The 27444-nt window shown below is 52.8% G+C and overlaps 2 protein-coding genes across 18 annotated transcripts in view; one reads left to right on the top strand and one right to left on the bottom strand.

Moving 5' to 3' along the window:
• The window catches only part of GPR68 (G protein-coupled receptor 68), a 28844-nt gene extending 25184 nt beyond the window's left edge, over nt 1-3660 (top strand). For all 17 annotated transcript variants that reach the window (XM_077910372.1, XM_077910369.1, XM_077910374.1 and 14 more), the window contains one exon: nt 344-3660. In XM_077910372.1, the coding sequence (XP_077766498.1) occupies nt 473-1555 (1083 nt within the window). In that variant the 5' untranslated portion in view covers nt 344-472 and the 3' untranslated portion in view covers nt 1556-3660. The remainder of the gene's footprint in view (nt 1-343) is intronic.
• Nucleotides 3661-5925: 2265 nt separating this feature from the next.
• The window catches only part of DGLUCY (D-glutamate cyclase), a 38278-nt gene continuing 16759 nt past the window's right edge, over nt 5926-27444 (bottom strand). Inside the window, 9 exon segments of the mRNA XM_077908422.1 lie at nt 5926-6067; nt 7624-7760; nt 12979-13089; nt 13092-13129; nt 19796-19947; nt 23368-23409; nt 23411-23456; nt 23573-23661; nt 27105-27211. Coding sequence (XP_077764548.1) covers nt 5926-6067; nt 7624-7760; nt 12979-13089; nt 13092-13129; nt 19796-19947; nt 23368-23409; nt 23411-23456; nt 23573-23661; nt 27105-27211 — 864 coding nt within the window.

The following is a 27444-nucleotide window of genomic DNA, read 5'->3' as shown; positions in this document are numbered from 1 at the left end:
TGTGTGTGGCTTGAGATTGATCTTACCTGGAGCGTCGCATGGAGAGAGGGGGCCCAGGAGGAGTCTGTGCTCCCAAGAGCTCCCAGCCTTGCTCGCTGCCCTGAGAGACGGGGGGAAATGAATAAGGGATGGGGAGCTGGGGAAGAGGGTTAGGGAGGCAAAAACCACGGTTGAGTGTCTTAGTGTGTGACCAAGACCGTGAACCGGACAGTCTAGCTGGGTTGGCGTTGGTCCATCTTCTCAATTAAGGGAGACCCTGAGAACAGCACCTGACCCACAGCAGGTGCTACATAATGGTAGCTGCCCTTGTGTATCCTGAGCCTCCCCTGCCTTTACCTTTCAGGGGCTGGTCACCCACCGCCGAGGAGGCCCAGCCTTTGCCCAGCTCCAGCCGCAGCCTCTGAACACGATGGCGGTCGAGCCCCGGGCCGGTCCCTGAGCCCCTGAGCGGGGAGGCCCCCGAGGCCCGAAGATGGGGAACTCCACCGCCGAGAACAACTCCCTGTGCACCATCGACCACACCATCCACCAGACGCTGGCCCCGGTGGTCTACGTGGCGGTGCTGGTGGTGGGCTTCCCGGCCAACTGCCTGTCGCTCTACTTCGGCTACCTGCAGATCAAGGCCCGGAACGAGCTGGGCGTGTACCTGTGCAACCTGACGCTGGCCGACCTCTTCTACATCTGCTCGCTCCCCTTCTGGCTGCAGTACGTGCTGCAGCACGACCACTGGTCGCACGGGGACCTGTCCTGCCAGGTGTGCGGCATCCTCCTCTACGAGAACATCTACATCAGCGTGGGCTTCCTCTGCTGCATCTCCATCGACCGCTACCTGGCCGTGGCGCACCCGTTCCGCTTCCACCAGTTCCGCACCCTCAAGGCGGCCGCGGGCGTGAGCGCGCTCATCTGGGCCAAGGAGCTGCTGACCAGCGTGTACTTCCTGATGCACAAGGAGGTGGTGGAGGACGAGGACCGGCACCGCGTCTGCTTCGAGCACTACCCGCTGGAGCCCTGGCAGCGCGGCATCAACTACTACCGCTTCCTGGTGGGCTTCCTGTTCCCGCTGGGCCTGCTGCTGGCCGCCTACCGCGGCATCCTGCGCGCCGTGCGCCGCAGCCACGGCACCCAGAAGAGCCGCAAGGACCAGATCCAGCGGCTGGTGCTCAGCACCGTGGTCATCTTCCTGGCCTGCTTCCTGCCCTACCACGCGCTGCTGCTCGTGCGCAGCCTCTGGGAGGCCAGCTGCCAGTTCGCCAGGGCCGTCTTCAACGCCTACCACTTCTCCCTGCTTCTCACCAGCTTCAACTGCGTGGCCGACCCCGTGCTCTACTGCTTCGTCAGCGAGTCCACGCACCGGGACCTGGGCCGCCTCCGCGGGGCCTGCCTGGCCTTCCTCAGCTGCGCCGGGCCCGGCCGGGCCGGGGAGGCCTACCCGCTGGGCGCCCCCGACGCCTCCGGGAAGAGCGATGAGCCCGAGCTGCTGGCCAGGCTCCACTCGACCTTCCAGACCCCGAACTCGCCCGGAGTCGGGGGGTCCCCCGTGGGCGGCTTGGCCTAGCCGGGGGGTGGCCCACCGTCGGGGGCCCCGTGGGGCCCGTGCTGGCACCACCCGCGCCGCTCGGCCGGGAGCCAGAGCCTCTTTCCGCTGCGGGGGATGGTGGGCCTGGGCCGCGGCGAGACCCCTCTGGTCCCAGGGAGCCTGCTGCGGCTTGCTGAGCCCGGGGGCGCGGGGTGGGCCCCGTGGGCTCCCGGGTGTTGCTGGGCCTCTGGGGAGGGGAAGACAGTGAACTGTCACCTCCGGGAGGTTCTCCAGGAGAAGCTGGGGAAGGGGTGCGTGTGCAGAGTGAGGACGTGAAGGGTGGGGACCGGGAGATGGGAGCGGGTACCCGGGTGCGCACCTGCCGGGACCTGCCAATGCCATCGTCACGGATGACGCCTGTGCAGACGCCCTGGAGCTTCCCGAGGACGTGACACATGTGGCTGTACGGTCGTTAACATGTGGGCCCCAGTCCTCTGCGGAAAGCTGACCGGCGGGGGTGGCATGGGAAGGGAGGTGGGGAGGCGTTCGGGCCCTGGCACTGCGTGGGGGGCACAGTGCAGGGAGTGACGGGAGAGGACGTGCCCAGCTCCAGGAGAGAGTTGAGCGGATCCCCCAGGCCCGGGAACTAATGGAAGACAGATCCCGGGGCGCCCTGGGGCTCCCTGGGGCCATGCCTGTGGGCCTTTTAAACAGCCAGTACTGAAAGCTCAGGGTAGAGGCCTAAAGCCAGCGTGTCTCACGGAGTTCCCAACACACAGTCTAATGAGTTTTCCGTTTCCATCTGCCCAGAAGCACTGGACACGGAAGCCGCTGTGTGTGTGCACATGCGTGTGTGCACGTGAGTGTGTTCATGGTTAAAATGCCAGGGTCTCCGTGACAGCTGTGTGCCATGACACTGAGGCGAGGGTTATGTGCCTGCTGGCAGCATTGCCCCCCCCCTCCAGTTCCTGCCTCTGTCCCCTGCCACACACCCTGTGGAGTGTCGAGCCGGTTCAGAGGGGCGCGTGGCATTCTCTCCGTGTTCTCACATACAGCAAAACAGAACAGAGACACGTTCTCCAGCATCTCTCAGCTCAGAGGCCTGGGGTTAAGCTCCCCAGTGGTTTAATAGCCCCTGGGACAAGGAGAGGAGGTGGCTCTGGGCTTGCCCTCCCTCCTTGGTCCTCCAGCGCTGCCCCTCTGCCAGGGGCCCTCCTCACCACCTGGAGAGTGAGAGTGGGCCCGTGGGGCCACCTGTAGCCCAGGGGACTGACTGCCATCTTTTGTTCTGTCCTGGAAGGCTCAGCGCGGGCTCATCTCTCCCACAACTTTGTGCCTGACGGCGTTGAGCCTCCACCCTGGTGAACATACCAACAACCAGAAGAACTTCCTGTTGCTCCAAGGATCTGTCCACCTTTGTGGAAAGTGCTAGCCCTTCAGATTTCCTGGTGGGCGGGCTGGGGCCAGCTCTGATTTCCCTCCGAGTTCTGGGATTCAAGCCACCCATGCCCAAGGGGCTAGGTGGACTCGAGCCTTGGGAGGGGCCAGGGATCAGGAGATACCAGCTGGTGTCCACAGAACATTTCTGGAATCTCCTGAAAGGAAGGCCAAGGGGAACATCTTCTTGAATCTCTCTTCCCCTCTACCCCCATCCTTCTCTAAAAGGTAGAGTTATCCAGAGTCTCTTACCCTCCAATGAGAAGTACCGAGAGGCTGGATGTGCCCAGGGAAGCGGCTTTGGCTTTGAGTGGGTAGCCCTACTCTAGCTCCTTATGGAGAGCCAACCATAACCCGAGGAGCTTCTCTTCCCCTTCCTGGAGAAGGAAGTGACCGGATCTGAAGGTGGCCGAAATGGCCACACTGCCAAGGAAAGTCTACCCAGCCCCAGCTCAGAATCCGAGTGGGGCAATGGTACTGGTTGAGGCCTCCATGCCTCCTCATCCCAAATTTCCCCCTATTTTGACCTTAAACGTGGGTGTCCCCATTGGGATGGACTGGGATGAGCTGAGGGTGGTTTCTTTTCCTATCAAGAGTTGTATTTTTGTATTGTCCTCTCTTTTATGCCAAGTATGTGTGTGTTGGACTGTGCAATGGATTTATGTAGCAAACTTGAGTCTGCAAATAAAGTAAAGTAACCAGCCACAGCTGGAGTGTGCTGCAATCCTTATGGGGAAGGGGGGTCTTTCAACACCAGGGGGATCTAGAGGGCTCTGTGAAATACCCAACAGAGTCAGGAAGTTCCAGGGATTGGCTTTCTTAGGGAAAACTCAAACAGAGAAATTAGGGTATTTGGCCTTGGTTACCCAGCAGTAACCAAAAAGAATGAAGCCCTCCAGTGAAGTTGGGTTTTCTCTCCCTCCTCTTGAGACTCAATCAAGTATCTTTAGCTCTTTAGCACATTGTTGCAGATCCACTCTGGGACTTAATTCAGCCCCCTTCCTTTTGAGGACAGAGCCCAGCCCTGTGATCAGGAGACTATCACACCCTCTGAGCCCTATCTCCTCCCAGGTCCCTGTTCCACATGATGAGAAAAGGCTTGATCAGACCCTCCACCCTCCTCGTTAGGGAAGATTGCCAAACTAGAAAGACGTGTTGGAGTCATCTCTTGGGGCTGTCCTCTCTGCTTGGGCTTTGTCTGGGGAGAGTCACATTCGTTGACCAGCCCTTTTAGGTTTTAGCATCTTCTTGACAGGGACAGGCTACATGTTTATTGCTCAAGATCAACTGCATCATGTTAAAACGTAAATTTGGTTTGGGTTACTTAATCCTTCCCTGGGTCAGATTCCGGAGTCCTGAAGTATTCTGCAAGAATTGATCCTTCTTCCAAACAGACTAAATGAGGACATCACTGGGGATTAAGCCTCCTTTCTCCCCCGAGAGAATGGATGGACGAAACGGCCCATCTGGTTTGGAAGGAAGGTGACAGAGTCATTAGATTCCTTTCTTATTCACCAGTGTTGCTTAGCAAGAGGAGGGCTCATCTTCCTGTTTATATACACTGGTCTGTGGGTTGGCCAGACAAGAGTGGGAGAAATTTTCAGCACAGAATACATCCCCATCTGCTGCTTTCCTCTGACTGATATGACCAAGCGAGCCAGAAGGTAGTCCACTTGGTTCAGTGCTTTTCTGAAAAACCTACTTCTTGAAGCTGGTGACCCTGCCACCTCCATTCCTGGAATTCACCTAGCAAGACAACAGCGTTGGCTGGCACCCACCCCGAGGTCACAATGGTACCTAATAACCTGGAGAAATGGTAGGATTTCAATTCCATCAGCTTTAACTCAACAATTCTCAGGACACTGCTAGATCAGACATTAGACATCAGTGCTGGAGTGTACCATAGAGGTCATGAGATCCAATTTTCTCTCCGCTAACTTATCCCAGGTATATCCCCACCCCCACCCCCAAATGATGATCCAGTTTCCAAACAAATACCACCAATGACACCAGTTTGCTCCTACCCAAGAGAAGTCATTCCAGGATCGGGGAGAAAATCCTAACTCCTAACAACAAAGCAGAACCAGTTTCCCCACCAGCTTTTAGAGCACATGAACTGTGTCTCTGGGGCACATGGTCCTTCAGGTACTGGCATCTAAAGACGGTTTTCTTAGACTCCTTCTCAGTATTAACCCTTCCAAGCTTGTATTAGACAACGCCGCATTATACCGTAGTCATGAATATACCCCCCTCAGATCACAGTGCCTTCGAACAAGAACAATTTGTCTCCTGTTCATGCAAAGTCCAATGAGAGGCTGCTCATTCTGCCAAGTCTTCATCCAAGTAATGGCAGTGATTTAGGATCATTCCATCAAGAGATTCCAGCATCTTGAGGTCTTCTCCTTCCATCCACACAGGTAGGGGAAGCGGCACAAAGAAAATCTCTTGGGGCATTTACGGCCAACTCTGGAAGTGGCTGCTATCCCTGCTGTCCATGCCGCCCCAGACGACACAGGCTCTTCTTCAAAACACTGCCGAGACTGGGACGAATGTGAGCAGAACTTTACTAAAGGCTTGACCCGGAATCATCCTGTGGAACAGAAACACATGAAAACTAGATTGTGGAACCCAGCGCTCCAGTGGTCCCTGGGCTGGACCCTGCTAAGGAGTCTACTCTTGGCTTTCTTGCATCCTTGCCCCTTCCTCCCTGCAGGGCCAGGGGGTGTAGATGCCTCACTCCAGAGCTAGGACCCTCATTCTCAGCCTTCTCTGGGCTCCCCCCGGGTCTCAGGCTCTTTCCCAAACAACTTCATCATCTCCCCATAACCTCCTAGCCACAGTGCAGATAACCTATGACACAGTCATGCCTTCAACTGCTCCAGGCCAGAGCGGAGCTCTGTTATTACTATTGCAAAACCAAAGGCCCATTAGCGTCTTTCCCCAAAATATGAATCAGAAGTGTGATGGCAGCTTTACCAAGGTGAGGTTTTCTCTCTCCTAGCCATGGAGACTTCAGAAATGCCAGGGACGTTCTCAGAGGGCCCCCGTTCCATGGAGCTCTGCAGTCGCCAATCAGGGACGAATATATCCTTGGAGGATGACTGGCCCGTGAAGCTGAGAGCCGGGAGGGGCTCGGGGAGCTGTGAGAAGTTGCAGATGGACGGACTGGGAGCTTATCTTGCCATGAGCATGTCAGCCCTGAGCCCACGCCAGCTGAAGCACAGACCTGTAGGTGGGGGCTCCTCGCCCGAATGACAAGAGAAAGTCTGGACAGTCCCCACCCCAGCTATTTCCGGCCAGGGGCTAGGCTGTGCCCCTGTGTAGGGAGCACTGGAAATTAATCCCAGATTGCTTACTGATACTTAACTTTAACTTCTGCAGTGGAGTAGGCAACTTAAAGTAGCATGTGTTCCGTGCTTTACAACTAATTCCCCTTCAAGAACTGAAGTAGACATGTTTGTTTTTGTTTTTGTTTTTTTAAGATTTTATTTATTGATTCGAGAGACAGCAAGAGAGCACAAGCAGGGGGAGCAGCAGAGGGAGAGGGAGAAGCGGGACCCTCGCTGAGCAGGGAGCCCCATGTGGGACTCGATTCCAGGACCCCGGATCATGACCTGAGCTGAAGGCAGACACTTTACTGACTGAGCCACCGGGGTGCCCCTGGAGTAGACGTGTTTGAGGAAATAAAATGAAGCAGGCCTAATAAGCGTCTGGGGCTGTAGCTGGGAAGCTGGACTACCCCATCTGGATGAGTCAGCCATCACTCAGCAGGGAACTAGCACAAGACACTGTCCTGGTGCAGCATGGGAGTGTAATGGGATGTGGTCAGTGACTCTGCTGTTAATTTTTTGGGAAATGTGCAGCGGAAGATGGTAAAGGAGATAAGAGTGAGCTGACTACAGCTGTCCCAGAGGATCCTGGGAGCCACCTGAGCCCCTACAGGGTCCCGACCCACCCCCCAGCTCCAGGAGCTTGGCTGCCCTCCTAGGCAAGGAGGCCAGAACCGCCGGCTCCGGGCTGGGTCTGAGCACATGGGGAGGAAGCAAGGAGTAGGGTCTGGCTCTGTGGTGGAGGGGTGTCTGGACCCACGGGGGTGACCAGAGGTGAGCGGCAGACAGGAGGTGATGGTGATAAATGGAAGGTTTGAAGGCCCAAGTAAACAAAACATTGTTTGAAAAAGAGCATTTCAGAGGTATAAATATTTTGATGGTGGTGGTCAAGTCCTGAGCTTTGTAAATGTACACTACATATTTGAACGTTCTATCATTTCTTAATTAGCCTGGGGGATTATTCTCGGCCTTGGTCATGCCTACTCTTGTGTCTGTCTGGCCAGCAATATTTTTTGCGGGTGTGCCCACAAATGGTTGGTCAGAGAACCCTCGGAGCAGAACCATGTGGGCGCCCTGAAGGCGCCAGGGTGAGGAGGGTGGAGATCAAGGCCTCTTGGAACTTAGAAAGAAAAGAAAAAACCAGAAACCCCAAAGAAATGTTCACCTTGGTCCATATCAGCTGCACTAACCTGTCCCAGGAAGGGGCCTTGCGGGGGCCCGGCCGTGGCTCACCCAGAGCCAGTGTTTCTTCACAAGGCCGTGGGGGAAAACCGGGGGGTCCTCAGGGAACTCCCCGCCCCGGGGTCCAGGCATGGCCACTGTGTGCACAGTCACACGCACCGGGTGACATCCACCAGCCTCTGGATGACCTGGGCGTGGGTGGTGTGGAAGGGCAGCCTGTCCACCTCCATGCCCACGTTGCTGGGGACCCCGCTCCAAACTCTGTGGTGCACCAGGATGCCCAGCATTTTTTCTTCCTGGAAAAAAGTTGAGGACAGAGTCAGAAGTAGTGGAGGGGGAGGAAAAAGAGAGACAGACACACGATTATGAGCGCGGGAGGCATGTTTGGGCGCAATCTCTCTCTCTCTCTTTTTAGAGCAAAATAAAATTTTGCTTTAGCCATGCGAATGCCCCTGAGAGACTCATCACAAAAGTCCTGCATCACGTCGGGCCTCATCTGCCCCAAACCCACTGCTCAGAAGCAGCAACTTGGAACAGTTTGGGGTGCTTCTTTTGGGAGTCACCCTCCTGTAACTACATATGGTTCTTAGAAAACCACATTTAGCGTTTGTTAAAAACACTGAAGATTCACTTCTGCGGGTCCAGCGTGAGCTACTCCCTGCACCCTGGTCCCTGCTCAGCTCCCATCATGTGCCAGTGGCCTGACTGCCAGAAGGGCTCCCACTCCCCTGAGCCCCCAGCCTCCATGGGCCTGTCCACACGCCTGCTGCAGCCGTCCTCTCGACATCACCCGGTGTGGACACGGGAGCATCTGTAGGGAGCAGAGCCAGGGGGAAGATGCAGCCCGACCCGGGGCCCAGGAGGCTGGGTTTGGGATCACACAGATCTGACTTGGGTCTTTCCTGGCAGCCTCTTCACGCCTCAGCATCCTCATCTGTATAATGGGGATGTCCATGATAATAATAGTAATAATGCCCCCTGAGCGGCTTGTTGTAAGGATTACATGAGAGAATGCAAGGAAAGCACCCAGTGTGGTCCTTGGAGCACAGCAGGTGCTCATGAAATGAGGTGAGTTGTTACTAGCAGGGCTGGGTGCCCTCCCCTGGCCTTTAGCCCAAAGCTTGTTTCCTTTGACATACTTGCTGATTATTATTATTATGTTTTTTTTAAGTGATTTGATTCTCCTCCTCTCTCCCACTGAAAGGTCCCAAAGAACCACTTGTCCACTCATCCACCATGCATGTCTCTCTGGCTGAAAAGTTCTGGTCCCCCTGAGGAAGGTGGGTCTTAGGTGAAGACACGAGGAGAGGGGATGGAGTCCAAGGGGCCAAGGTGAAGCGCATCCTCTCCCTCCTCCTCCACCAGCAGAGGAGGGGGACGGTGCCGAGACGAAGGACTCTACAACAGGAAGGTTAGGACGGGTCTGAGAAGGGCTCTCGCCTTCCTCCCCGGGTCCTTGCTCATTCATTCCATTGCCCATCAAAGTTTTCTTGAGCACCTGCTGTGTGCCAGGCCCCGAACCAGGGATGCGGTGGGAATGTGACGCAGTCCCTGCCCCGGGGGCGGGGGGTGGTCACAGTCTAGGTGGCTGATGAGGCAGACACAGTCCGTGGGGATCACAGTGCAGAGCAGGGGCTCCAACCTCGTTTATCAGAATGGCTCAAGTAAGACTTTCCGGAGGAGGAGCAGCTAGGACTACAGGTGACAAAAGAGCAGGAATGAGCCAAGCCAGGGGCGGTGAGGAGCACTCGCTAAAAACTTGTCTGAACAGCACAGAAAGTACTGGCAAAGGTCACATGGGAACTGTCTACCCCCAGCTGGCCCGAGAGCCTGCATTTCCATAATGCCCTGGGGGCCATGGTTCGAGGGCCACCCTAGGGCATTTCCTGGCATCTCTTTGCCCACCTGCCCACAATGCCATTTCCTGCCCTTTGTCTGGGTTTTATTTTCCATTTCTTCCTCTCTTGGGTCATATCCTCCCTTTATAGGGGAATGTTTCTGGGACCCGGGAGTTAGTGCGGGAGCATTTCCTCCCAGCACACTGCCTGCTGGCACCATTCCCATCCTTCGGGGTCCTGGGGAGGGCCTTGGGGGTGTCACGCTGCAAGTGACCAGTCAGCAGTGTAGGAAGAGCCCCAGGGAGCTGGCACTCAGCCTCTACGAAAAGCCCCAGGGAGCAATCTGGCCAATGGTGCCCACCTGCAAATTTCCAGGAGTCACGGAATGACCACATGGTCTTCAAGGAGACCCCAGCAAGTGGAGGTGGCGGCAGAGGGAGAGAATGGACCTGGAGGCTGTGACACCAGCCCAGGCTGAGACAGTGTGACATGAGAGGAGGGACAGAGGCCTGAAGTGAGACAGAGCGGCCAGGGCTTGGGGTCCAGTGTGTTGTGAGTAGGGACAGAGGCCCCGGATGACTTCTGGGCTTAGAGGCTGAGTGTGTGGGTGGTCTCCGTGGTTGACGCGGGAGCATGGCAGGCTGATAATCATGGGCAGGTGCTGGTGCTCTTCAAAGTGGGACTGGAGAACGAGGCCTTCTCGGAAGTTAGAACTGCAGCATGATCTTGGCAGTAGCTGCATGGATGTGCACATATGTAAAAACTCATCTATTGTCCACGTACGGTGTATGCACCTCTTTATTCTATGTAGCTCAATTTTAAAAGGCTAGGAAAGAAAGTGGAGTGGAATGGAAGTGCTAGAAGAGAATGGGAACCCAGGATAAAGCCATGTTCCTGTCTCTCTGCATTATCCATCCACATATCCATCCATCCATCCATCCATCCATCCACCCATCCCTCCACCCATCCATCTATCCATCCACCCACCCATCCATCCACCCATCCATCCATGCATCCACCTATCCATCCATCCATCCATCCATCCATCCATCCATCCATCCATCCACCCTTCGTCCCTCCTGTAAAGTGTCATCAATCAGCTCTTAGCCCCTGACAAAGTCTGGGGAATGCTCTCCAGCCATTTGCTCTGCCCTCAGACAAACATCCTGGGCACAGCAAAGAGCCACAGTGGGCAGAGTGTGCCCTAGATGTTGGTGGCCACCTCCCCGGGCTCCTCAGCATGGTACCCACACCTTCCACAGTCATGATCAGATCAGATGCCTAAGAATTGTCCCTCAACATGGGAGGCCCTGCTTGTAAGCAACTTACAGAGCAGAGATGAGGGACATCCCTCACCCCTTCAGCAATCAGGGCGCACTGGCTGCCCAGGCCACAACTCTGCCCAGAATTGCTCCGGGGCTCAGGGATGCCCAGTGAGTGACGTGTGGAATTCTAGTACGACGATTGCAGTTCTTCCTCCTGCATGCTGCATGGCTTCATATGCCTGCACCTTTGTTTATGTGAGTCTTGCTGTCTGGAAGATCCTTCCCACCCTTTGTTACCTGGTTACTTACATCCTACTTGCCCTCCAGGACCCAGCTTAGAGTCACCTCCTCCAGGCAGCCTTCCTTGAGGTGAGCTAAATGCCTGTTCGCTGTCCCTACAGCAGCTTGCTCTGCACACTTCCATCCTTTCCTGTGTCCTGCCCCAACCCCCAGTGGATCCTGAGCTCCCCACCCAGGGCCTGGATCTGATCCCCCATCGTCTCCCACAGCAAACCTAGCTTGGCCCAGAGGAGGGGCTCAGGGGCTCAACACACTTTTGCTTTGAAAATGTTCCCTTCTCTTTTCCTCACAAGGGTGATGCATTATTAATGTATTTATGATGGACTGTGTAGAAACCTGAAAGGAGAATTTTCCATCCCTGGCGGGTAAGCGCTTGGGTTGTGTGCATTTGTTTGGGCGGGTTCATTCCTTTGTGTCCGTGAATCAGGAATCATGTGTGAGGCAGCCCCCTGAGTGAATGTTTCCAATTCAGATCCAGGAAATGCAAAGAAAGCACAGAAGGCCCTCTGGGCCCCACGGGGGCAGACCATTTCCTCTGAAAATGTCACTTGAGCCGCTCTAGTCCCCCCCACTCCCTGTGGCACTCTAGCATTCACCAGGGACCAGGAAACCTCTGAGCCATGGAAAGAGCCCAGAGAATGGAGTCAGAGGTCCCAGTGCCCCCCTGGTCTGGGTGTGTTGGGCAAACCATCCCTGCCCCCACCACCTGCTGGAATCCCAGCTCCCTCATCTGTAAAGTGGCTATAACATCAATCCAGAGAGGTGTTGGAGAGAAACATAGTTTCAGGAGGGAGAAAGAGACAGAGAAGCCGAGGGAAGACAGGGCTCTGGATGGGCTCTGGGCCTCAGCGACTGGCTGCCTGGGGATTCATCCCAACCACTCGGCCCATCTGAGCTGCTGTGTCCAGGCTCAGTGCTCAGGAACCTTCCCGCCCTTAGATTGCATTCCCTTCTCCCCAGACCAAGCCTCTAATGCAGGGTCTCAGAATGTGGTCACCCAGAACACGTTGGGGATGCTCTTGTCCAGCTCACCTCCAGCCTACTGAGTCAGGACTCCTGGGTAGGCTTTGTGCTCTGTGATTTAAGATGCCCCAGAGGTGATTCACATGCCTTTGAAGTTGGGAAACTCCTGCCCTGCATCCAGCCACCCACTCATGTATGCATTTGTTCGCTTATTCATTCATTCCACGAGAATTTACCAAGCGCTGTGTTTCCCTCTGCTGGTTGTTGGAAAAGCAGACACGGAAGACCTGGTTCCTGGTGTTGCAAGTAGTAATCGAGACCTTTGGGGGACCAGACTGTGAAAGTGAGGCCATAGGTTGCAGGAAAGCTGATTTTTTGGACTGGTTAGGAGTGGCTGAGGGGTGGGGGGGCCCAGGCTGACTCAGCACGGGAACCCCTCCCCGGGCCTGACTGGGCCCACATCCTCCTCCTCCTCCTCCTTGAAGAAGGCAAACTCTTCTTTTCACTGAACCTCAGTCTGCTCTTGTGACCCCTGCCCCTCAGGCAGCTTTGGTCTGTCAGGTGGCCTAGGGCAGTGGTCCCTCTCCCTCCCCCCCTTCAGGTGTGAGGCCTGGAGTGGGGCTACTCTTCTGGGCTCCAGCCAACACACCCCAGCTCCCTCCACTGTTTCTTCTCAGACTTTGCAGCCCTGTCACCTCCTGCCTGCTCTCAGGTGAAGGGGAAGCTCAGGTAAAGCTGCAGCTCACAGGGGAAGTCATTTGGGGCCTGGGGTTTAGACATAAAGTCAGGGCTTTTGATGCCAATTTCTCACGATCCAAATGGATCCAAATGACTCTGGGAAATTCCCCCAGAAGGTGCTCTAGGCTCTGGGAGGAGCCAGGGCTGGAGAGAGGGTTTGAGCCTGGAACCCGCGTCAGTGGGTGCGGCCAAGGGAATGGCAGAGTCATGGAGTCCTTCTGTTTTTTGTTTATTTGATTTTTTTAAAAAAATAATCAGCCTAAAATAATCCACACACCAAAGGGCCAACATCTTCTGGTGGCAGAGTCTGCTCCCCTAGGGTGAGGCTGCGGAAGGGCAGCAGTGATGCTGGGCCTGCGCCCCTAGCCTGGAACCTTCCTCCCGTGGGCGTGGCCTGCTGGGTATGTTACCTTAGCAACGACAGAAGGGCCTGATCCCAGTCCCCTTCCCCAGGCGCTCCTGGACCCAACTGCCTTTGCTAGGTAAGGTCTGTGGACCTCACAGGAGTTTAGGATGTACAGCGTGCACAGGCCAAGGCATAGCCTCCCCAGTTAGAAACACCTACAACAAAAAAAGATTCTATCATAGAAGTGGAGAGGTGATGGGGTCCGTCACCCTGCCTCTAAGCAGCAGGACTCATCTCCAAGAAGGGCCCCACACTCAGTGGCACCAGCGGCCCCTGGGAATTGGTGAGAAAAACAGATTGATGGGCTCCAGCCCAGACTCATCAGAAACTCGGCGGGGAACTCGGCGGGGAAGGCAGGGGCCACATTGAGGGTTCATAAGCCTCCGGGTGATGCTGATTCAAGTTAAGGTTTGAGAACCCCTGCTCCACACGGGCTGGGTTACGTCCTGTTAGTGACCCACCATCAGGGAGATTGGCTCTAACCCTGGGGAGCTGTTTCAGGACTTCTGACCTTAAGGCCTGGCCCTCCCACGTGGCCGACCTGGGTCCCTCATGCTGCCTGGGAGCTGGTCCTCCGAGGGGCTCACTGGCTGTGTGGCATCGCCTCTGCTGGAGGGCGCCCCCAAGCCAGCCTCTGGCCTCCTGCCTTCTCTGTCAGCTAGCCCCAACGGGCCTATTCCCCAGGCTGGGCACCACGTCACTGGCTCTTCTCTGAAACCTGCCCAAGTGCTCCATTCGGCTGAAGGAGGACTGATTAAGGACCTGGTGGACTGTAGGTGTCAGAGCCAAAAAAAAAAAAAAAAAGAGAGAAGAAAAGAAAAGAAAAAAAAATAAAGAGCCCCCAACCAGGGGAGAGAGTGAGGTGCTCACAGGATGATGGGAGCACTCAGGAGAGGCCTGGCTTGGGAAAAATTCACAGAAAAGGGGTCATTTAATACAGCCTTGCAGGATTTAGCAGAGAAAAGGTAGAGAGTGGGGCACTTCAAGTAGAAAAAAATCCCAACATGCTGTGTGTACAAAGGCGTGTGGCACACAAGTACAGGCACATATCAAAACGTGGGACGTGAGGACCATGCAGGCTGGGGGTGGGGAGGTCAAGGGGGAAGGATAGAGGGAGAGGGAGAGGGAGCCCAGCAAGGAGCCCGACATGGGGCTCGATCTCACCACCCTGAGATCATGACCTGAGCCCTTACTATTTTTCTGCCTGCTGGATCTGTCCCTGTCTGACAGATGGTGATTAAAGTCTCCATGGATATGAGAGTGGATCCATCCATTTCTCCTTGTAGTTCTATTTGTCTCACATATTTGACACTCTGTTTTAGGAGCACCCACACATTAAGAATTTTACATCTTGGGGCGCCTGGGTGGCTCCCCAGTTGGTTGGATATCCAATTCTTGGTTTCCACTTGGGTGGTGGTCCCAGCGTCACAGGATTGAGCTTCGTGCTGGGTGCAGAGTCTGCTTGGGATTTCCCCTCCCTCCCCTTGCTCACACTCACTCATACACTCCCTCTCTCAAAAATAAATGAACAAATAAAATCTTTTAACAAAATTGATATGTCTTTGGGGTGCCTGACTGGCCCAGTCAGAAAAGCAATGAGACTCTTGACCTTGGGGTTGTGAATTCAAGCACCACATTGGGTGTAGAGATTACTTAAATAATAAAACTTAAAAAAAAATAAAGAATTGTTGTGTCTTCAAAAACAAACACAAAAAGAATTGTTCCATCTTCTTGGAGACTTGACCCCTTTACATTATGGAACTTTGACCCTGGAAACTTTCCTTGCTCTAGAATCTGCTCTGAGATTAGTATAGCTGCTGATGCTCTCTTTCAGTTCTTGTTAGCCTGGTATATTTTTTCTCCATCCATTCACTTTTAATCTATATTTGTTTTTAACGTGGGTTTCTTACAGGCAACTATAGCTGGATCTTGTTTTCTGATCCACCCTGACAACCTCTGCCTTTTAATTGGAGTATTTAGGCCATTGACATTTAAGTGATCAATTATGGTGGATCAATATCTGCCACATTTGTTACTATTTTCTGTTTGTTGATGGAGTTTTTTTTTTTTTTTCTGTTTTTGTCTTCCACTCTTTTTCTGCCTGTTGTGGTTTTCACTGAGCACTTTATATGATTTTATTTTCTCTTCTTTCTTAGCATATCAATAATACCTTCTTTTGGGGCACCTGGGTGGCTCAGTGATTGAGCATCTGCCTTCAGCTCCGGGCATGACCCAGGGGTCCTGGGATCAAGTCCCACATCGGGCTCCCCACAGGGAGCCTGCTTTTCCCTCTACCTGTGTCTCTGCTCTCTCTTTCTGTGTCTCTCATGAATAAATAAAATCTTTAAAGAACCACCTCTTTTATGAACATGACTCAATGTGTCGTTGCTATTATTATTCAGAACAAAATGTTATCTGTTAGATCAATTCAGAATAAGAAAAACAAAAGTTATTTTACCTTCATTTATTTATTCTCCGTTCTTGGTATAGATCTGAGTTTCCGACCTATGCAATTTTCCTTCTCCCTGAAGAATTTCTTTCAACATTTCTTGCAAGGCGGGTCTCCTAGCAACAAATTACCCTCCATTTCTGTCTGTCTGAGAAGTTCTTTGTTTCTCTTTCACTTTTGAAGGATAATCTCACAGGGCACAGAATTCTAGGTTGGTGGGTTTTTTCTGTCAACACTTCATATACGTCATGCCACTCTTCTTGCTTGTGTGGTTTCTGAGGAGAAGTTGGGTGTAATTCCTACTTTAGCTACTCATTTATCTGGCTGGGTGTTCTCTGAGCTTCCTGGATCTATGGTCTGGTGTCTGACATTGATCTGGGGGGAAAACCTCAGTCATTATTGCTTTAAATATTGCTTCTCTTCCTTTCTTCTCCTGCTGTTATTCCCACTACATGTATGTTAGCAATTGTTCCACAATTCTTGGATATTCTATTCTGTTTCATCCAGTCTTTGTCTCTTAGCTTTTTAGTTTTAGATGATCCTATTATCCCCTCTGCAAGGTCAGAGGTGATTTTCTCAGCTGCGTCCAGGCTACCGGTCAAAGGAATTCTATGTTTCTGTTTCTTTGTTTCTGTTGATTTCTGGCATTTCTTTTTTTCTTAGAATTTCCATTTCTCTTCTTATATTATCATCTGTTCATGGCATGTTTGCCATGTTTGGATATGTTTGGATATTTCCCTTCCCCCAGGCAGGTTAGGCTCTGATAAAATCCCAGCAGGCTTGGCTCTGGTAAAATGGTTTCTCTTGAGGGCAGGTCTTGTCAAGAGTGAAGTGTTCTGGGGACGCCTGGGTGGCTCAGTGGTTGAGCATCTGCCTTCAGCTCAGGGCATGATCCCGGGGTCCTGGGATCGAGTCCCACCATTGGGTTCCCCGTGGGGAGCCTGCTTCTCCCTCTGCCTGTGTCTCTGCTTCTGTGTGTCTCATGAATACATAAATAAAAAGAACAGAGTGTTCTGATGTATTTTCAAATGGTTTCTTCCCTCTACCCCCTAAATCACAAGGGGATTTTTCTCTGATATCCATGATGTGGACTGGATAGAACTCATGGGGGGTAAAGGTCACAAACATGTGGCAACCGCCTGTGACCTGGACCACCTGGAGTTTTGAACTCAATTCATCAGTTGCAGGTTTTCCTACTTTGACACTCATTCCCTCAGGGATTTCTGCTTAGCTCCAGGCTCCGTTTCGAGGATGAAATGGGAAAGCCTTTTTTAAATATTTGTTAAAAGTACTGAAACTTGTGGTGCTGTCAAGGGAGGAGAGGTAAGGCCTAGAAGGACCCGGATACAGAAAGATCAGTCCTATTAGGGAGGGGTGAGAGAGGGCAGCCTGGGGCAGAGGTAAATTTGAGGAGAGGTGGGAAGTCTTTGCTTCCTCCAAACATCTACCAGATTGCTCTCTTCCTTTCCACCATGCGGGAGGAACCGAGGAAAGCATGGATGACCCCTCCTCAGAGAGGCCTTCCCTGACCATAATCTAAAATGGCCTGCTTCTCCCTGTCTCTCATCTACCCATAGCTCTCAGCACTATTTAGCATGAGCTGGGTACTTCTTTCTTAGAGCTCCTTGTCTGTCCACAACCCGCAAGAGCCTTGTGGAGCAGGACCCTTGCCATGTTAACACCAGGATTCTAGAACAATGCCTGGCACACAGTCAATGTTTGTTGGATGACTGAGTGAGAGGCCAAAGGCTGAGAACCAGGTCCCCCTCTTGCTCTTGTGCCCTGGAGCCCCCACTCCCAGAGGAGAGGAGACTCCGGCTGGATGGATTCCAGGCCTCCAGGGCCCTCCTCCTGGGTAGCCAGGCCCGATGGACCTGGTGATGACTACAAAGTCGGCCTCCACGTCGCAAGTGATCACATCTCCATTTCATATGTGTCTCTTCACAGCCCCCTTGACTTTGCCCATCCTGAGCTCGTTGCCCGTCACTGACCCCTGAAGGGAAGCGGAACCACGTCAGGCAGTGTTGAGGACTGACCAATATGGGAGTGGTTGTGGGGCAGGGCAGCCCCTCAACATGGAATTTGTTGCCTCGGGGAGGGGAAAGGGTTGACTCTGGCTACATTTTCAGACAACCAGGAGATGTACATCTCCTTCAGATCGTCGAGAGAATTTAGTTTGGAACTCAGCAGTGTGGGGCCATGTCCCCAACTGAGTCACACTCTCTAGTCACAGATGGAGCACCCCCTATCCTGCTGTGACCATCCCTGTGGGAGATGTGGGGTGGTGGTCTTAACTCTTGAGTGGCTCCTGCTCAGACCAGGGCTGCAAGACCCTGAACCCTCTTCTGTGTGACGGGGAACTGGTACGGATCATTAAGCTCAACTCTGTAATTTACTTTTTTGTCCACAGGAACAAGGTGACAAAAATCTAACCCAGCCTGCAGCCTGCTGCTGTCTGAGGTGGTGCTAGAGAACAGCTGTTGGTCCTGTGTCCAGGTATTTCTGGAAGAGTCTGTAGGTCAGATGTCACCTGAACCTGCCTCCAGGACCGTGGCAGCTGCCCCAGGATAACCACTCACCAAGGTACTGGTCCGAGTGCCTCAAGGCCTGAGGGCCAGGCCTGGCGAGCCTGCTGCACGGTTGCACGGCTATTTCTGTGTCTGTCTCTACGAAGGCCTGGAACGTGTGGAGGGAGCCCACCCGATGAGGCCAGCATTCATCACGAGGTGGCTGTGGGTGGGGAGGGGGCTGGAGCTACTCCACCTCGAGCACTGGACACCTGCCTGTGGCCAAAAGAATCCGACTGTTTGACCGGCCAAGGGACCTCAGGTCCCCATCCTGAGCATGTCTCTCAGAATAATTTTCTAGGCCCACAGTAGCCGACTGAATGGAGGGAAATGACCACAAGCCTAGAGCTGCTGCTTGTCTACCTCTGTCTCCGCTCTTTCGAATTGTCTGAATTTCGTCTTGTTTGCTCCTCAGTCCTGCCTGTGGCCTTGTCGTCCTCACCTGGTGGCACTCCTGGGGCTTCCGAGAGGGGAGGGCCCCTGGGTGCCGAGTGGAAGGCCAGTGCTGTGTCCACAAGGCAGCTGCCTGTGGAAACCGAGGCATGGGGTGTGGATGGAGCAGAGGAGAGAAAAGACCAGGGGTGGCCCTGCTGGGCAGTGGGTGTGGGGAACCACAGCCTGAGGGTACCAGAAGTCTCTAGGGGTCCACCAAAAGGGCAGTTTGAAGGCATAAACAGCCAGCTCCACCCACTCCTTTAGGCTCTTGGGAGCAGCCTTAGGGGGACCAGCAAAGATGAGGAGGACCTTCAGCAGGAGGAGAGCAGCTCCTTTGAATCGTGACTGCCCCTTTGGGCTTGGAGACCCCTTCCTCCTGCACCAGGGCCATTCCTCCCTCCAGCCCCCAGGTCCCCAGCCTGCCCAGCCCACAGAGACAGGAAGTAGGAGCCAAGTGTGCTGTGGGTACCACACCCAAGGCCTCTTCTGGGAAAGACCAGGCACTTTGTAGAAACTTTCTACTCAGCCAGGAAGACTTTTATTGTCTCATCAAAGCCTCAAAAGCCAAAGGTGACTAATGAGTCTGGGAAACACTCTGAAGTGTTTGAATGAAGAGAACAATTAAACACAGAACAAGAAACTTGCCTTCATTACCTAGGACTTTGCCTACCCTCAGGGGAGCAACACTGTTCTGGGAGCTGCTTTAAGCCTTTTAGAAATTCATTAAGGCAACATGACTCCACGAAAAGCATGTCGGAAGGGGTTCCGGGAGTCCGGACTTCCTAATTCTAGACCAGCCACACTAATGGGCTAGGCGACCTCAAGGAGCTTCCCTGGGCCTCATTTTTGGACACTATCTGCTTCTCTACTTGCCAGGGCTGTAAAGAGGCTTCAACAATATATGGATGTGAAACCTCTTTGAAAACAATGAAGTTCTGTACAAACGCAAATGGTCACATTATTACGTTCCCAACAATCAAAATATTGCACTAATCATGTATTTAAGTCATACTTAAAAATTAATGCGCTCATAAGATGAAACACAGTAGACACGGTACATTCGTCCTGTACGGCCAAAAGAATATACCATGCCCCAATTTTATTATCACTCTTATTCTTAGTTTTAATAGTTTAGAGCTGGACGAGTACAATACACTCTATTACGTGTCATTTCCCTTCCTTGCTTGTGGGAATGTCAGATTTCTACGTGACGGTGTCTTTATCGTCTATACCGGCCGTAATAAACAAACAACATCTCTGGAGTAGAAACCGTGGTCCCCATATAACTCCTTCTTGTCATACATCCCCCTATCAATAAAAAGGCAGTTAGTGTTGACACATTCTTATTGAATTCTCAGCTCCCTGCTTACCAGTTGACGAGATTCCAGGAATTTTCTGTGTTGCAAGGAAAAGGTCATCAATGGGGTCAACCAAGTGTTTGATGTTCGTTTTCCTGGTGTTGTAGTAATTGCCATCGGCAGCCCTTCCTGAGCGGTCTATTGCCACCAGATGGTCGAATCTGCCAGAAAGCAAGGGCATAGGGGACTCATGAAGAGGACGGCTGCCTTGTTGGGTCAGTTGTGTGTTTGTGTGAAGATCCTTGTATTCTGTATTTGATCCCTTCATTCTTACAGAATTTATGAATAAGTGACAAGGACCTATGCTGGGGGTTGGTCTATCATATCCTTTTTAAAAATACCATCAGAATCTTAGGGTGTCCGGGTGGCTTGGTTGAGCATCCAACTCTTGATTTCAGCTCAGGTCTGATCTCAGGGTCATGAGATCCAAGCCCCATGTCTGGTACCACACTCAGCACAGAGTCTGCTTGAGATTCTTTCTTCCTCTCCCTTTGCCCTCCCCCACCTCGTGCTCTCTCTCTCTAAAATAAATAAATAAAACCTTTCAAGAAAATAAAAATAAAAGTATCATCAGAATCTTTAGCAGTTCATTAGTCAGAAGTTGTGAGATTAGGAAGGCTGATGGTTAGGGTCACATGCTGGATGCGGCCAGCATCCTGGCCCCGATCTCCACTAGCCAGTGGGTGCCAGCACCCAGAGGTCTACTCGGTGGTTGCTATTGGTACACTGATGGCTTCTTCCAGGATCTTGTTCCATTTATGTGCACAAACAGACTTAGAAAGAGTTGGAAGACAAAGGAAACTAATGCAAGAGAGAGATTAGACAAGAGGCATAGACTGGTGGCAGTAAGCTTGCAGAATCAGGAATCAAATGGTGTAGGCTTGAGTCCAGACCCTCACACTCCTGGCCTTAGCCAAGTGCTTAACCTCTCGGACTGCCATTTGCTACAATAGGACCTGTCTCATACAGTGTTGAACCTCCCTGCACCTCATCTTTGGACATGATACCTGCATTAACTACTTTACAGGGTTTTAAAGAGGGTTTAATAATATAGTGGAGAAAATTCACAAGAGGTGCTTTGTAGAGAAACTTGTACCTACCCAGTGCTTGGTAAGTGGTAGTATTTGTGGCTGCTATCATTATTAGGAGGAATATTGTCTTGATAATCCAGTTTTAAAAAGTGAAAATTGCAGTTTCTTATCTTCTAAATCCCCCCAAAATGGAGTTCCTTATTTTTTTTTAAGATGTATTTATTTTAGAGGAGGGGTGGAGAAGGGACAGAGGGAGAGGAGAGAGAGAATCTTGAGCATGGATACTTGAGCTCGGAGCCCAAAATAGGGCTCAATCTTACGACCCTGAGATCATGACCTGAGCCAAAATCAAGAGTCAGAGGCTTCACTGACTGAGCCACCCAGATGCCCCATGATGGAATTCCTTAAAATCTTTGCTGTGGAAAACTGTGTGGAGGCTCCTCAAAAAATGTGAAATAGAATTATCACCTGATCCAGCAGTCCACCTCTAACTATGCACCCAAAACAATCAAAAGCAAGGTCTCAAAGAGACACTGGTACACTCTTGTTCATAGCAGCATTATTCATAATAGGCAAATGGTAAAAGCAACCTGGCGTCCACTGACAGTGAACAAAGAGGCCAAATGTGGTATGCACATACAAGGGAATATTATTCAGCCTAAAAAAGGACGGAAATGCTGACATATGCCACAATATGGGTGGATCCTGAGGATAATTTGCTAACTGAAATAAGCCAGTCACAGTAGGACAAATACTCTATGATTTCACTTACATGAGGTATTAGAGCAGTCAGTTCATAGAGACAGGAAGTAGAATGGTGAGTGTCAGGGGTTGAGGTCAGGGGGAATGGGAGTCAGTGTTTAATGGGTACAGAATTTCCACTTGGGAAGATGAAAAAGTTCTGGAGATGGATGGTGGGGATGGTTGCACAACCATGCAATTAATTAATGCAATGCCTTAATGCCACCAAACTGCACACTTAAAATGGCTGAAATGATAAAATTGATGTTATGCATATTTTACTACAATAAAAAAGTCTTAAAAAAATCTAAACTCTGAATGCTTAGCTTTGCCCCCTGGTTGCACAGAATGTGGTGGCCTCATATATGCTTGGAATCAGGCCACTGAGTAGGTTTTGGGATGTAATCCTGAGGCTACATGCCCAGGGCAGAAAAAGGCCACCACTAAGAAGCAGAGTCAACAGGAGGAAGGAGACTTGACCCTGAATCTCCCCTGGATCGACATCAGTGGTGATGAAAAGTCTGTTTAGAACAAGACCTCCAATTGAGATCAATATGTTCTCTGTTCTTCAGGGACAATATCACCTCTGGACCTTTCCCCCAGGAGAATTCAGTTATATGCCTCATAAAGGTGGATTGTTTTTTTTTTTTTTAGGCCAGCGGGCTCCATTTAGTTACAGTGGGAAGTAATTGACTCCTGGGAAGCCTGCTCCCTGGGAAGAGTTAATGCATCATCTCCAAAGACAGCACGAGCCTCTCTCCCCACGATCAGATCTGCCCCACCTCCCTCCACTCTGAGAACAGAGCAGCACCTGCGTTAACTGGCACTGGGGCTCCCACCCAAGAGTACTTTCTAGCTTCTCCCTGAAGATCCAGGGCTTTGTTTATATGTCAACCATTTGGAGACTATAAACATCTCTAATATGAACCGCACATGTTTTTGCAGCTTTAAATAGCATATGGGATCCACAATTGAACTTTTCTTGGTGACTCAGGTCCTCATTATGCTCATCAAATTCTGCTGTGAGCTGCAGCACAGCTATGTCCTCCAAACCTCTTAAAGCAGTGTTTTTAAGTTCTAACTGGACACTCATTAGTGGGTTGTGAAATAAATTTACTAGGCCAGGTTGGCATCTCCAGAAAAGTAAAATAGAACACTCTAGAATTAGAATACAACGGACTGGAATGGAAAATGTCAGAATATATTGCACATAGCAAGAGTGAATATTGTTTTTAACATCTTCTGTTTTGGTTGTGTGTGCATGTGCTTGTGTGTGCACACATACTGGTTTCCAACGCAAAAGGTATTACGTTGTCAAACCGGTTTGAAAACACTGTATTAAAAATGATACGACCTGCAGTACATCCCTACATACCATAAAGACGTATTTTTCAAAATATCTGATCACAACACACAGTGAAAAAATACACACCCTTGCACAAGTTTCCCGAGAGAGTGCTCACCATTACGACAGAGGCTGTATGACGCGGCGTTTGTCTCTCTTCCCTTGCAAATGGGCTGGTTGTTCCCGCTGAAAGGACACACCGCTCTCTCAGGGTCCTGACCCAGTTTGAGAAACTGCTGGTTTTGGGGTTTTATGATTTTCCCATCTTCTCCATCTATCGGGAAGGCTTGTCATCTCTTGGGTGTGCCAGGCCTGGAGAGCCTCTGCCAAGTGCCCAGTGCAACTTGAACCCCGGCGGCCCGGCCCATCAGGACCCCTGGGCTCACGGCTCTGCTGTCTCTGGAGCCGTCTAAGTTAACAGTACCCTATGCTTCCCCAGGTAGGCTGGGATGGGATGCACACAACTGGGGGGCTTGGGGTCCCCATCTTTGCAGAGGAATGCCGGAACGACTCCCACCTTGGAAGGTCAATACGGGGATCTGGGTCTTCAGAGCACCTTGAAAATGAAGGCAAAGGGTTAGACACATCATTTTGGAAATTCATGTTGGCTTTTCAAAAGCTTCTGTGCAAAGTATCACGGTCATTCCTGGGGAGCGCCTGCCCGTAGAATACACTTGGCAGGGAAAGCCGAGCCCTTGACGCCAGAACACTGGGTTACTCTCCGTCCTGAGTACACCCTGCAGTTGGCATAGTGGGTGACCCTGAGTGGCGGTGGAGCTGGGTCAGTGTCACCGCTATCGGGGGGCTAGCAGATATGCTGCTTGTACATGCCCATGACACCCCGTGAAAAGAGGCCTCTTCTGGGTGATTGCCATCACGAGTGTGGGGGACATGTGGCACCCAGGGTGATGGGGAGCTGGCCCTCCGCTGAGCACGGGACATGCATGCTCTCACTTCATTGTCACAACAATTCTATGTGATAAGAACCATCATTAACCCCACTTTACAGAAGAAGACTGAGGCCCAGGGGTGTTGGGTAAAGCCAAGGATGGAGGTCAGTGCCACGACCCCAGTTTCCACCCCAAGTTCTCATCTGCTCTCCCCGCCCCGCGTACCTTCAGGGAGGTCCCAGAAACAACAGTGGAGAGGCCCCAGAGTCTGGACTTTGAGTCAGCAATCGGTATTGGAGGGGTGGCCAAAGTGACAGGACTCTCAAAAATAGCACCTTTTCCAACGACAATGATAGTACATGTTAGTGTAGACTGCGTGGGAAGCTCACAAATCCCCCAGTAAAATAAAAGTGACTTGGTGTCCATGAACGGATCCACCTTGTAGCACTTGGGGGTAGAATGCTTGTGAGGTCTCCACGCAGAGCCTGCGGTGGCTGACAGGGCCGGCCACAGGGCAAGCCCAGGACCTATGGCCTCACTGGTCTGCAGGACCCCCCAGGCCTCTCTGTGGACCAGAGGGGGTGTCGCACGTCCTTCATCAGCCCCTCACACCCCTCACGTGAACCCAGCCCCAGTCAGCCCCCCGTCTATGTGAGAACCACCCGCTTGTCCTATAAATGTGGTTTCATGATGCCTGCTTCTCCCCACATCTTCACCGTATGGTTGCCCCAAGCCCTTTGGGGGCTACCCCCAAACCCCCAGGGGGTACAGTAGCCGGAGTCATTGTCAGACACCCTAAGGGGCCCCCAAGGTGGCTCCTTCCAACCTCCCTGTCCAGTCCCACCCCATGTCTAGGGGAGAAAGACAGGTAGAGGACAGGCCGTCCATCAAGGGATACTCACCGAGCACATTTTCCACGGGACAAGGGGGGACGGGGGGTGGGAGTGGAGGTGGAGTGGTCCCAAGAAGCTGGAAGACCCAGACCCCTTCTATGATGTGAAGAGGTGACCCTGCGAGTGGACTGAGTGCAGCCAAACAACCCTGGGTGGGAAGCAACATTCTCAGCTGTGTGGACCTTGGACAAGCCCGCCCAAACTCCCTCAGCTGTGCTCTTCTGCAAGGTGGGGCTCACCTCCCCCCAACCCCACCCTGGTCCCAGGGTTACTGTGGATGCAATGATGAGATACGGGCTGAGCAGAGCCGGGGACCGGGCAAGTACTAGGTGCTCAGTTAAGGCTGGTGCTTTCTTGCTTCCTTGGCATTGGCCGGAGGGTAGAGGATTCTCCTAAGAGGGGCCCCCGGGGTGCCAGACAGGATGGGAGCATAACACGCCCCCCCCAGGGGCACACGGAGAGAAAGAGGCACAGCTAAGGACCCTCAGGGCGAGGTGAGAGCCCGCCCCCGCCCCCGAGCTACAACCACTTTCTGCAGTTGGTCCATTAATGCCTGAGACTATGGGGGAGAAGTGACTAAGGCTCTTCATTCTTTTTTTTTTTTTTTTAATTTTTTTTTTTTTTAATTTATGATAGTCACACAGAGAGAGGGAGAGGCAGAGACACAGGCAGAGGGAGAAGCAGGATCCATGCACCGGGAGCCCGATGTGGGATTCGATCCCGGGTCTCCAGGATCGCGCCCTGGGCCAAAGGCAGGCGCCAAACCGCTGCGCCACCCAGGGATCCCCTCTTCCTTCTTTAAACCTGTGCAGCCTTTGGTTATAAAAGGAACTGAAATAATTTTCATTAAAAGGCCAAATCTCTTTCACGTTCTTTGTCCACAGGGAACAGAAGTTCTGCAAAACCCAACAGAGCAGATGCCACCTGGTGAGGCGGGCGCCGGGTGAGCCCCAGTGGGGGGCATGGGGGTGCGGCGGGAGCCCCTAGGCCGGCAGGCGAGCGGGGGCGCGGCTAAAACACCCCAGACACTGCCGGCCTGTTGGCAGCGGCTGGCACGGGGCCTGTCCCTCCTCCTCGATGACGACTTGGCCATCGTCCTCCGAGCGGCTCCTTTTCGGCCTCCCTGGCTGGCTCGCCCCCTCCGCCCCCGCCCCTGGGTGCCAGCCTGGGGCCTTTCCCGCCTCTTGTCCCCTGGGTGATCTCAGCCTGTGCCTGGACTCCACAGGCCGTCAGGATGCCAGCCGCTCTCTGCGCCCCCCTGCAGCCCAGACGGCCCCCCTGAGCGGGACGTGCACATCCGTCTATTGACGTCTGCACTTGGGTGGCTGGTAGACGCCTCACTCTGAGACTCGGACCCGCGCCTTTGTAAAAATCTTCAAAAATTACAATTGTAGGGGCACCTGGGTGGCTCAGCAGTTAAGCACCTGCCTTCGGCCCACAGCGTGATCCTGGAGTCCTGGGATCAAGTCCCGCATCGGGCTCCCTGCATGGAGCCTGCTTCTCCCTCTGCCTGTGTCTCTGCCTCTCTCTCTCTCTCTGTGTCTCTCATGAATAAATAAATAAATAAAATCTTAAAAAAAATTACAATTGTAGGGGCTCCTGGGGAGCTCTGTTGGTGAAGCATCTGCCTTCGGCTTAGGTCACGGTCTCAGGGTCCTGGGGTCAGGCCTGCATCGGGCTCCCTGCTCAGTCTGCCTCCCCGTCTCCCCCGGCCGCTCCTCTTGCTCGTTCTCTCTCTCTCACCAATACATAAATAGAATCTTGTTAAAAAATTATAACCGTGAGGGCAGCTCGGGTGGCTAGGGGTTTAGTGCCACCTTTGGCCCAGAGTGTGACCTTGGGGAGCCGGGATCGAGTCCCCTGTCCGGCTCCCTGTGAGGAGCCTACTTCTCCCTCTGCCTGTGTCTCTGCCTCTCTGTGTCTCTCATGAATAAATAAATAAAATCTTTAAAAAAATTATAATCGTGGTAAAACACATAATGCACATTTTACTTTCTTGGCCTTCTAAGTGTACAGGGTCTAGCCTTGCTGTGGGACCATGTCCAGAACTTTCTCGTCTTCCTGAACTGAATTGCTGTCCCCGTCAAACACGAGCTCCCCAGCCGCCCAGGACCCCCAGCAACCGCCCTCCTTCTCTCCATCCCTATGATATTAGTCGCTCTAGGTCCCTTGTGTAAGTGGGGTCCTACAGCATCTGCTCCTTTGTGACCAGCTCCTTTGTGACCCCTGCTTTCCATTCCTCTGGGGGGCAGACACCCAAAAGTGAGGTTGCCGAGGCACGTGGATTTTCCATATTACACCCTGGGGAGCTGCCTTACTGGCGGCCACGGCACCACAGTGCTCCCCGCAGCATCTCCCCGAGTGGTCCCTGGCAGCTGCGCCCTCAGCCACCTGCCCAACTGCGGGCCGGGCCGTCCTCACCTCCGGTCGCACACCTGCCTCCAGTCCACCCGGACCCATGACTCTACCGTCAAACTATAGACAGACCTGTCTCCGCCTCGAAGCCTCCACCTGTACCATTCATCTATCTGGGGACCCCCGAGGCCAGAGTCTGACACCCAGACTCGGGCATCAGGCGGTGTACTTGGGAGATGGGCCCAGGGGGCAGGTGGGAGGAGTGCAAAGTGAGGAAAAACCACGAGGAGGCTTTGGGCACTTTCAAGGTCACCACTCTGGGCAGCGGGGGCCCAGGGCAACTGTCTCCAAAGGACAAGAGGCAGCAGGGCAGTGCCCCCCTGGTCGAGGGGCTCCCAGAGGCATT

Source organism: Canis aureus, chromosome 9 (genome assembly GCF_053574225.1).
Source record: "Canis aureus isolate CA01 chromosome 9, VMU_Caureus_v.1.0, whole genome shotgun sequence".
Taxonomy (NCBI): Eukaryota; Metazoa; Chordata; class Mammalia; order Carnivora; family Canidae; genus Canis; species Canis aureus.
Note: the sequence above shows the minus strand (reverse complement) of the source record. Positions and strands in the feature narration are given on the sequence as shown.